At 39.7% G+C, this 12,421-nt stretch overlaps 1 protein-coding gene across 5 annotated transcripts in view; it reads right to left on the bottom strand.

The window, feature by feature from the left end:
* Positions 1-12,421, bottom strand: part of acanb (aggrecan b) — a 63,076-nt gene that overhangs the window by 47,192 nt on the left and 3,463 nt on the right. For all 5 annotated transcript variants that reach the window (XM_079583360.1, XM_079583357.1, XM_079583358.1 and 2 more), the window contains exons 4-6: positions 10,879-11,006; positions 6,343-6,435; positions 5,504-5,704 (exon numbers count right to left, since the gene is read on the bottom strand). In XM_079583360.1, the coding sequence (XP_079439486.1) occupies positions 5,504-5,704; positions 6,343-6,435; positions 10,879-11,006 (422 nt within the window). The remainder of the gene's footprint in view (positions 1-5,503; positions 5,705-6,342; positions 6,436-10,878; positions 11,007-12,421) is intronic.

Below are 12,421 nucleotides of genomic sequence, written 5' to 3'. Positions count from 1 at the left end.
GCAGACACTGACCTCTGAAGCTAACACTGACCTCTGAAGCTAACACTGACCTCTGAAGCTAACACTGACCTCTGAAGCTAACACTGACCTCTGAAGCTAACACTGACCTCTGAAGCAGACACTGACCTCTGAAGCTAACACTGACCTCTGAAGCTAACACTGACCTCTGAAGCAGACACTGACCTCTGAAGCTAACACTAACCTCTGAAGCTAACACTGACCTCTGAAGCTAACACCGACCTCTGAAGCTAACACTAACCTCTGAAGCTAACACCGACCTCTGAAACAGACACTGACCTCTGAAACTAACACTGACCTCTGAAGCTAATACTGACCTCTGAAGCTAACACTGACCTCTGAAGCTAACACTGACCTCTGAAACAGACACTGACCTCTGAAGCAGACACTGACCTCTGAAGCTAACGCTAACCTCTGAAACAGACACTGACCTCTGAAGCTAACGCTGACCTCTGAAGCTAACACTGACCTCTGAAGCAGACACTGACCTCTGAAGCAGACACTGACCTCTGAAGCTAACGCTAACCTCTGAAACAGACACTGACCTCTGAAGCTAACACTAACCTCTGAAGCTAACACTGACCTCTGAAGCTAACACTGACCTCTGAAGCTAACACTGACCTCTGAAGCTAACACTGACCTCTGAAGCTAACACTGACCTCTGAAGCTAACACTGACCTCTGAAACAGACACTGACCTCTGAAGCTAACACTGACCTCTGAAGCTAACGCTAACCTCTGAAACAGACACTGACCTCTGAAGCTAACACTAACCTCTGAAGCTAACACTGACCTCTGAAGCTAACACTGACCTCTGAAGCTAACACTGACCTCTGAAGCTAACACTGACCTCTGAAACAGACACTGACCTCTGAAGATAACACTGACCTTTGAAGCTAACACTGACCTCTGAAGCTAACACTGACCTCTGAAGCTAACACTGACCTCTGAAGCTAACACTGACCTCTGAAGCTAACACTGACCTCTGAAGCTAACACTGACCTCTGAAACAGACACTGACCTCTGAAGATAACACTGACCTTTGAAGCTAACACTGACCTCTGAAACTAACACTGACCTCTGAAACAGACACTGACCTCTGAAGCTAACACTGACCTCTGAAGCTAACACTGACCTCTGAAGCTAACACTGACCTCTGAAGCTAACACTGACCTCTGAAGCTAACACTGACCTCTGAAGCTAACACTGACCTCTGAAACAGACACTGACCTCTGAAGCTAACACTGACCTCTGAAGCAGACACTGACCTCAGAAGCAGACACTGACCTCTGAAGCTAACACTGACCTCTGAAGCAGACACTGACCTCTGAAGCTAACACTGACCTCTGAAACAGACACTGACCTCTGAAGCTAACACTGACCTCTGAAGCAGACACTGACCTCTGAAGCTAACACTGACCTCTGAAGCTAACACTGACCTCTGAAACAGACACTGACCTCTGAAGCTAACACTGACCTCTGAAGCTAACACTGACCTCTGAAGCTAACACTGACCTCTGAAACAGACACTGACCTCTGAAGCTGACACTGACCTCTGAAGCTAACACTGACCTCTGAAACAGACACTGACCTCTGAAGCTAACACTGACCTCTGAAGCTGACACTGACCTCTGAAGCTAACACTGACCTCTGAAGCTAACACTGACCTCTGAAGCTAACACTGACCTCTGAAGCTAACACTGACCTCTGAAGCTGGCACTGACCTCTGAAGCTAACACTGACCTCTGAAGCTGACACTGACCTCTGAAGCTAACACTGACCTCTGAAGCTAACACTGACCTCTGAAGCTAACACTGACCTCTGAAGCTAACACTGACCTCTGAAGCTAACACTGACCTCTGAAGCTAACACTGACCTCTGAAGCTAACACTGACCTCTGAAGCTAACACTGACCTCTGAAGCAGACACTGACCTCTGAAGCTAACACTGACCTCTGAAGCTAACACTGACCTCTGAAACAGACACTGACCTCTGAAGCTAACACTGACCTCTGAAACTAACACTGACCTCTGAAACAGACACTGACCTCTGAAACAGACACTGACCTCTGAAGCTAACACTGACCTCTGAAGCTAACACTGACCTCTGAAGCTAACACTGACCTCTGAAGCTAACACTGACCTCTGAAGCAGACACTGACCTCTGAAGCTAACACTGACCTCTGAAGCTAACACTGACCTCTGAAGCTAACACTGACCTCTGAAGCTGGCACTGACCTCTGAAGCTAACACTGACCTCTGAAGCTGACACTGACCTCTGAAGCTAACACTGACCTCTGAAGCTAACACTGACCTCTGAAACAGACACTGACCTCTGAAACAGACACTGACCTCTGAAGCTAACACTGACCTCTGAAGCTAACACTGACCTCTGAAGCTAACACTGACCTCTGAAGCTAACACTGACCTCTGAAGCTAACACTGACCTCTGAAGCTAACACTGACCTCTGAAGCTAACACTGACCTCTGAAGCAGACACTGACCTCTGAAGCTAACACTGACCTCTGAAGCTAACACTGACCTCTGAAACTAACACTGACCTCTGAAGCTAACACTGACCTCTGAAGCTAACACTGACCTCTGAAGCTAACACTGACCTCTGAAACAGACACTGACCTCTGAAGCTAACACTGACCTCTGAAGCTAACACTGACCTCTGAAGCTAACACTGACCTCTGACACAGACACTGACCTCTGAAGCTAACACTGACCTCTGAAGCTAACACTGACCTCTGAAGCTAACACTGACCTCTGAAACAGACACTGACCTCTGAAGCTAACACTGACCTCTGAAGCTAACACTGACCTCTGAAGCTAACACTGACCTCTGAAACTAACACTGACCTCTGAAGCAGACACTGACCTCTGAAACAGACACTGACCTCTGAAGCAGACACTGACCTCTGAAACAGACACTGACCTCTGAAGCTAACACTGACCTCTGAAGCAGACACTGACCTCTGAAACAGACACTGACCTCTGAAGCTAACACTGACCTCTGAAACAGACACTGACCTCTGAAACAGACACTGACCTCTGAAGCTAACACTGACCTCTGAAGCAGACACTGACCTCTGAAGCAGACACTGACCTCTGAAGCAGACACTGACCTCTGAAGCAGACACTGACCTCTGAAACTAACACTGACCTCTGAAGCAGACACTGACCTCTGAAGCTAACACTGACCTCTGAAGCAGACACTGACCTCTGAAGCTAACACTGACCTCTGAAACTAACACTGACCTCTGAAACAGACACTGACCTCTGAAACAGACACTGACCTCTGAAACAGACACTGACCTCTGAAGCAGACACTGACCTCTGAAACTAACACTGACCTCTGAAGCTAACACTGACCTCTGAAACAGACACTGACCTCTGAAGCTAACACTGACCTCTGAAGCTAACACTCACCTCTGAAGCAGACACTGACCTCTGAAACAGACACTGACCTCTGAAGCTAACACTGACCTCTGAAGCAGACACTGACCTCTGAAGCAGACACTGACCTCTGAAACAGACACTGACCTCTGAAGCAGACACTGACCTCTGAAGCTAACACTCACCTCTGAAGCTAACACTGACCTCTGAAACTAACACTGACCTCTGAAGCTAACACTGACCTCTGAAGCTAACACTCACCTCTGAAGCTAACACTGACCTCTGAAACTAACACTGACCTCTGAAGCTAACACTGACCTCTGAAGCTGACACTGACCTCTGAAGCTAACACTGACCTCTGAAGCTAACACTGACCTCTGAAGCTAACACTGACCTCTGAAGCTAACACTGACCTCTGAAGCTAACACTGACCTCTGAAGCAGACACTGACCTCTGAAGCTAACATTGACCTCTGAAGCTAACACTCACCTCTGAAGCTAACACTGACCTCTGAAGCTAACACTCACCTCTGAAGCTAACACTGACCTCTGAAGCTAACACTGACCTCTGAAACAGACACTGACCTCTGAAGCAGACACTGACCTCTGAAGCTAACACTGACCTCTGAAGCTAACACTGACCTCTGAAACAGACACTGACCTCTGAAGCTAACACTGACCTCTGAAGCTAACACTGACCTCTGAAGCTAACACTGACCTCTGAAGCTAACACTGACCTCTGAAGCTAACACTGACCTCTGAAACAGACACTGACCTCTGAAGCTAACACTGACCTCTGAAGCTAACACTGACCTCTGAAGCAGACACTGACCTCTGAAGCTAACACTGACCTCTGAAGCTAACACTGACCTCTGAAGCTAACACTGACCTCTGAAGCAGACACTGACCTCTGAAGCTAACACTGACCTCTGAAGCTAACACTGACCTCTGAAGCTAACACTGACCTCTGAAGCAGACACTGACCTCTGAAGCAGACACTGACCTCTGAAGCTAACACTGACCTCTGAAGCTAACACTGACCTCTGAAACAGACACTGACCTCTGAAGCTAACACTGACCTCTGAAGCTAACACTGACCTCTGAAGCTAACACTGACCTCTGAAGCTAACACTGACCTCTGAAGCTAACACTGACCTCTGAAGCTAACACTGACCTCTGAAGCTAACACTGACCTCTGAAGCTAACACTGACCTCTGAAGCTAACACTGACCTCTGAAGCAGACACTGACCTCTGAAGCAGACACTGACCTCTGAAGCTAACACTGACCTCTGAAGCTAACACTGACCTCTGAAGCTAACACTGACCTCTGAAGCTAACGCTGACCTCTGAAGCTAACACCGACCTCTGAAGCTAACACTGACCTCTGAAGCTAACACTGACCTCTGAAGCTAACACTGACCTCTGAAGCTAACACTGACCTCTGAAGCTAACGCTGACCTCTGAAGCTAACACCGACCTCTGAAGCTAACACTGACCTCTGAAGCTAACACTGACCTCTGAAGCTAACACTGACCTCTGAAGCTAACACTGACCTCTGACACAGACACTGACCTCTGAAGCTAACACTGACCTCTGAAGCAGACACTGACCTCTGAAGCTAACACTGACCTCTGAAGCTAACACTGACCTCTGAAGCTAACACTGACCTCTGAAGCTAACACTGACCTCTGAAGCTAACACTGACCTCTGAAGCTAACACTGACCTCTGAAGCAGACACTGACCTCTGAAGCTAACACTGACCTCTGAAGCAGACACTGACCTCTGAAGCAGACACTGACCTCTGAAGCTGACACTGACCTCTGACACAGACACTGACCTCTGAAGCTAACACTGACCTCTGAAGCAGACACTGACCTCTGAAGCAGACACTGACCTCTGAAGCTAACACTGACCTCTGAAGCAGACACTGACCTCTGAAGCAGACACTGACCTCTGAAGCTAACACTGACCTCTGAAACAGACACTGACCTCTGAAGCTAACACTGACCTCTGAAGCTAACACTGACCTCTGAAGCTAACAATGACCTCTGAAGCTAACACTGACCTCTGAAGCAGACACTGACCTCTGAAGCAGACGGCGTCGTATCTCTGGTCCGGGAAAGGGAAGCCCGTCTGGTTCTGGTGTCGGTACACAGTCCGCACCCCGACCGTTCCGCCCCCGCACTGCGGCCGCGCCGTGTTTATGGGATACCTCACACTTCGATCAGCCAACCAGCCGGCAGAACACACATCCATGCCCCGCCCCCACGCCAGGTACAGCTCACCTGCCAATTAGAGAGTCAGAGAGAAGAGCCAATCAGAGAGAAGGGCCAATCAGAGAGGAGCCAATAGGAGAGAAGAGCCAATCAGAGAGAAGAGCCAATCAGACAGAAGAGCCAATTAGAGAAAAGAGCCAATCAGAGAGAAGAGCCAATCAGAGAGGAGCCAATCAGAGAGAAGAGCCAATCAGAGAGAGGAGCCAATTAGAGAAAAGAGCCAATCAGAGAGAAGAGCCAATCAGAGAGAGGAGCCAATCAGAGAGAGGAGCCAATCAGAGAAGAGCCAACCAGAGAGGAGCCAATCAGAGAAGAGCCAATCAGAGAGGAGCCAATCAGAGAGGAGCCAATCAGAGAGGAGCCAATCAGAGAGAAACGCCAATTAGAGAAAAGAGCCAATCAGAGAGAGGAGCCAATCAGAGAGAGGAGCCAACCAGAGAAGAGCCAATCAGAGAGAGGAGCCAATCAGAGAGAAGAGCCAATCAGAGAGAAGAGCCAATCAGAGAGGAGCCAATCAGAGAGAAGACGGAAATGATTGTAAACTGAGCATATGTACAATATAACCAGCATTCCTAGCCCCGCCCCCTGACTAACCTGTGGTGGTCCCGCCCCCTCACTCACCTGTAGTAGCCCCGCCCCTCACTCACCTGTAGTAGCGAGCCGTCCTCCCAGTTTGACGCACTGATCTCCAGCTTCATAAAAAGAAAACTTCTCCAGAGATGTGGAGTAGAACACGTGACCTACAGAGACACAACAGGAAGTCACTCTGAGCCCAGTCCAGGCGACGGCTGCAGAAAGGCTTCACAGATGTCACATTCTCCAGTGGAGGGAACTTCTCCAACACATCCCAAAGATCCATCTCTGAGGTACAGGTAACTATTTATTACTATTAACTAACTGTATAACTAAGCATTTATTAATGTTTAACTAACTGTATAACTAAGCATTTATTACTGTTAACTAACTGTATAACTAAGCATTTATTACTGTTTAACTAACTGTATAACTAAGCATTTATTACTGTTAACTAACTGTATAACTAAGTATTTATTACTGTTTAACTAACTGTATAACTAAGCATTTATTACTGTTTAACTAACTGTATAACTAAGCATTTATTACTGTTTAACTAACTGTATAACTAAGCATTTATTACTGTTTAACTAACTGTATAACTAAGTATTTATTACTGTTTAACTAACTGTATAACTAAGCATTTATTACTGTTAACTAACTGTATAACTAAGCATTTATTACTGTTTAACTAACTGTATAACTAAGCATTTATTACTGTTTATCTAACTGTATAACTAAGCATTTATTACTGTTTAACTAACTGTATAACTAAGTATTTATTACTGTTAACTAACTGTATAACTAAGCATGTATTACTGTTTAACTAACTGTATAACTAAGCATTTATTACTGTTTAACTAACTGTATAACTAAGCATTTATTACTGTTTAACTAACTGTATAACTAAGTATTTATTACTGTTTAACTAACTGTATAACTAAGCATTTATTACTGTTTAACTAACTGTATAAGTAAGCATTTATTATTGTTAACTAACTGTATAACTAAGCATTTATTATTGTTAACTAACTGCATAACTAAGCATTTATTACTGTTAACTAACTGTATAACTAAGTATTTATTACTGTTTAACTAACTGTATAACTAAGCATTTATTACTGTTTAACTAACTGTATAACTAAGCATTTATTACTGTTAACTAACTGTATAATTAAGTATTTATTACTGTTTAACTAACTGTATAACTAAGCATTTCTTACATTTAACTAACTGTATAACTAAGCATTTATTACTGTTAACTAACTGTATAATTAAGTATTTATTACTGTTTAACTAAATGTATAACTAAGCATTTATTACTGTTTAACTAACTGTATAACTAAGTATTTATTACTGTTTAACTAACTGTATAACTAAGTATTTATTACTGTTTAACTAACTGTATAACTAAGCATTTATTACTGTTTAACTAACTGTATAACTAAGCATTTATTACTGTTAACTAACTGTATAATTAAGTATTTATTACTGTTTAACTAAATGTATAACTAAGCATTTATTACTGTTTAACTAACTGTATAACTAAGAATTTATTACTGTTTAACTAAATGTATAACTAAGCATTTATTACTGTTTAACTAACTGTATAACTAAGCATTTATTACTGTTTAACTAACTGTATAACTAAGCATTTATTACTGTTAACTAACTGTATAACTAAGCATTTATTACTGTTTAACTAAATGTATAACTAAGCATTTATTACTGTTTAATTAACTGTATAACTAAGCATTTATTACTGTTTAACTAACTGTATAACTAAGCATTTATTACTGTTTAACTAACTGTATAACTAAGCATTTATTACTGTTTAACTAACTGTATAACTAAGTATTTATTACTGTTTAACTAACTGTATAACTAAGCATTTATTACTGTTTAACTAACTGTATAACTAAGTATTTATTACTGTTAACTAACTGTATAACTAAGCATTTATTACTGTTAACTAACTGTATAACTAAGTATTTATTACTGTTTAACTAACTGTATAACTAAGCATTTATTACTGTTTAACTAACTGTATAACTAAGCATTTATTACTGTTTAACTAACTGTATAACTAAGCATTTATTACTGTTTAACTAACTGTATAACTAAGCATTTATTACTGTTAACTAACTGTATAACTAAGCATTTATTACTGTTTAACTAACTGTATAACTAAGCATTTATTACTGTTTAACTAACTGTATAACTAAGCATTTATTACTGTTTAACTAACTGTATAACTAAGCATTTATTACTGTTTAACTAACTGTATAACTAAGCATTTCTTACATTTAACTAACTGTATAACGAAGTATTTATTACTGTTTAACTAACTGTATAACTAAGCATTTATTACTGTTTAACTAACTGTATAACTAAGCATTTATTACTGTTTAACTAACTGTATAACTAAGTATTTATTACTGTTTAACTAACTGTATAACTAAGCATTTATTACTGTTTAACTAACTGTATAACTAAGTATTTATTACTGTTAACTAACTGTATAACTAAGTATTTATTACTGTTTAACTAACTGTATAACTAAGCATTTCTTACATTTAACTAACTGTATAACGAAGTATTTATTACTGTTTAACTAACTGTATAACTAAGCATTTATTACTGTTTAACTAACTGTATAACTAAGCATTTATTACTGTTTAACTAACTGTATAACTAAGTATTTATTACTGTTTAACTAACTGTATAACTAAGCATTTATTACTGTTTAACTAACTGTATAACTAAGCATTTATTACTGTTTAACTAACTGTATAACTAAGTATTTATTACTGTTAACTAACTGTATAACTAAGTATTTATTACTGTTTAACTAACTGTATAACTAAGCATTTATTACTGTTTAACTAACTGTATAACTAAGCATTTATTACTGTTTAACTAACTGTATAACTAAGCATTTATTACTGTTAACTAACTGTATAACTAAGCATTTATTACTGTTTAACTAACTGTATAACTAAGCATTTATTACTGTTAACTAACTGTATAATTAAGTATTTATTACTGTTTAACTAACTGTATAACTAAGCATTTCTTACATTTAACTAACTGTATAACTAAGTATTTATTACTGTTTAACTAACTGTATAACTAAGCATTTATTACTGTTTAACTAACTGTATAACTAAGCATTTATTACTGTTTAACTAACTGTATAACTAAGTATTTATTACTGTTTAACTAACTGTATAACTAAGCATTTATTACTGTTTAACTAACTGTATAACTAAGCATTTATTACTGTTTAACTAACTGTATAACTAAGCATTTATTACTGTTTAACTAACTGTATAACTAAGTATTTATTACTGTTTAACTAACTGTATAAGTAAGCATTTATTACTGTTTAACTAACTGTATAACTAAGCATTTATTACTGTTTAACTAACTGTATAACTAAGTATTTAGTACTGTTAACTAACTGTATAACTAAGCATTTATTACTGTTTAACTAAATGTATAACTAAGCATTTATTACTGTTTAACTAACTGTATAACTAAGCATTTATTATTGTTAACTAACTGTATAACTAAGTATTTATTACTGTTTAATTAACTGTATAACTAAGTATTTATTACTGTTTAACTAACTGTATAACTAAGTATTTATTACTGTTTAACTAACTGTATAACTAAGCATTTATTACTGTTTAACTAACTGAATAACTAAGTATTTATTACTGTTTAACTAACTGTATAACTAAGTATTTATTACTGTTTAACTAACTGTATAACTAAGCATTTCTTACATTTAACTAACTGTATAACTAAGCATTTATTACTGTTTAACTAACTGTATAACTAAGTATTTATTACTGTTTAACTAACTGTATAACTAAGTATTTATTACTGTTTAACTAACTGTATAACTAAGCATTTATTACTGTTTAACTAACTGAATAACTAAGTATTTATTACTGTTTAACTAACTGTATAACTAAGCATTTCTTACATTTAACTAACTGTATAACTAAGCATTTATTACTGTTTAACTAACTGTATAACTAAGTATTTATTACTGTTTAACTAACTGTATAACTAAGTATTTATTACTGTTAACTAACTGTATAACTAAGCATTTATTACTGTTTAAATATCTGTATAACTAAGTATTTATTACTGTTTAACTAAATGTATAACTAAGCATTTATTACTGTTTAAATAACTGTATAACTAAGCATTTATTACTGTTTAACTAACTGTATAACTAAGCATTTACTACTGTTAACTAACTGTATTATTAGTAAATATATATCTAAGTAATTCTATACATATACATGTATTATAAGAAAATACATGTATCTAATATAATGTTAGTTTTAGATTTGTTTGTGTTTTAATTCGATCCCAAATTTAGCCCTGGGTTTGGTCCTGGTTTGGTCCTGGTTTGGTCCTGGTTTGGTCCTGGTTTGGTCCTGGTTTGGTTCTGGTTTGGTCCTGGTTTGGTCCTGGTTTGGTCTTGGTTTGGTCCTGGTTTGGTCCTGGTTTGGTCCTGGTTTGGTCCTGGTTTGGTCCTGGTTTGGTCCTGGTTTATCCCTGGTTTGGTCCTGGTTTGGTCCTGGTTTTACCGTCCATCTTCTCGACGAAGCAGTAGACGTCGTAGGTCTCGTTCACGTCTCGAATCCCGTACGTCCGGACTCCAGGAAACTCCTCCTTATCTCCATAGCAACGCTCCCGGGGCTCCTGGATCGGGTACCTGCCGAACAGACACCAGGTGACTAACAGGACCGACCCGGACTGACCCGGACCGACCCGGACCGACCCGGACCGGCCCAGACCGACCCGGATTGACCCGGACCGACCCGGATTGACCCGGACCGACCCGGACCGACCCGGACCGGCCCGGACTGGCCTGGACCAACCCAGACCGGCCCAGACTGATGGGTATGAATCAATGGTTTGTTCAGCCCAATATCACAGCTGCACCAAAACAATGAAACAAAACAAAGACTGAAATGTTTCGGTAAATGTATGTGTGTGGGTTTTGGTTGGGTTTGGTTTTGGGTTTTGGTTGGGTTTTGGTTGGGTTTGGGTTTTGGTTGGGTTTGGTTTTGGGTTTTGGTTGGGTTTTGGTTTGGGTTTGGTTTTGGTTTGGTTTGGTTTTGGGTTTTGGGTTTTGGGTTTTGGGTTTTGGTTTGGTTTTGGGTTTTGGTTGGGTTTTGGTTTGGGTTTGGTTTTGGTTTGGTTTGGTTTTGGGTTTTGGGTTTTGGGTTTTGGTTTGGTTTTGGGTTTTGGTTTTGGTTTTGGTTTGGTTTGGGTTTGGTTTGGGTTTTGTTTTGGGTTTTGGTTTGGGTTTTGGTTTGGGTTTGGTTTGGGTTTGGTTTGGGTTTTGTTTTGGGTTTTGGTTTTGGTTTTGGTTTGGGTTTTGGTTGGGTTTGGGTTTTGGTTTTGTTTTGGGTTTTGGTTTGGGTTTGGTTTGGGTTTTGTTTTGGGTTTTGTTTGGGTTTGGGTTTGGGTTTTGGTTTTGGGTTTTGGGTTTTGGTTTGGGTTTGGTTTTGGTTTGGGTTTGGTTTGGGTTTGGTTTGGGTTTGTTTTTGGGTTTTGGGTTTTGGTTTGGTTTTGGTTTTGGTTTGGGTTTGGTTTGGGTTTGGGTTTGTTTTTGGGTTTTGGGTTTTGGTTTGGTTTTGTTTGGGTTTTGGTTTGGTTTGGGTTTGGGTTTTGGTTTTGGTTTGGGTTTGGTTTTGGCTTGTGTTTATGTTTTGGTTTGGGTTTTGGTTTGGGTTTGGTTTGTGTTTTGGTTTTGTTTGTGTTTTGTTTTGGGTTTGGTTTGTGTTTTGGTTTTGTTTGGGTTTTGGTTTTGGGTTTTGGGTTTTGGTTTGGTTTTGGTTTGTGTTTTGGTTTTGTTTGGGTTTTGTTTTGGGTTTTGGTTTGGGTTTGGTTTGTGTTTTGGGTTTTTGTTTTGGTTTTGGTTTTGGTTGGGTTTGGTTTTGGGTTTTGGTTTTGGTTTTGGGTTTTGGTTTGGGTTTTGGTTTGGTTTGGTTTGGTTTTGGGTTTTGGTTGGGTTTGGTTTTGGTTTTGGTTTTGGTTTTGGTTTTGGGTTTTGGGTTTTGGTTTGGTTTTGGTTTTGTTTTGGGTTTTGGTTGGGTTTGGTTTTGGGTTTTGGTTTGGTTT

Source organism: Gobius niger (genome assembly GCF_951799975.1).
Source record: "Gobius niger genome assembly, contig: SCAFFOLD_120, whole genome shotgun sequence".
Taxonomy (NCBI): Eukaryota; Metazoa; Chordata; class Actinopteri; order Gobiiformes; family Gobiidae; genus Gobius; species Gobius niger.
Note: the sequence above shows the minus strand (reverse complement) of the source record. Positions and strands in the feature narration are given on the sequence as shown.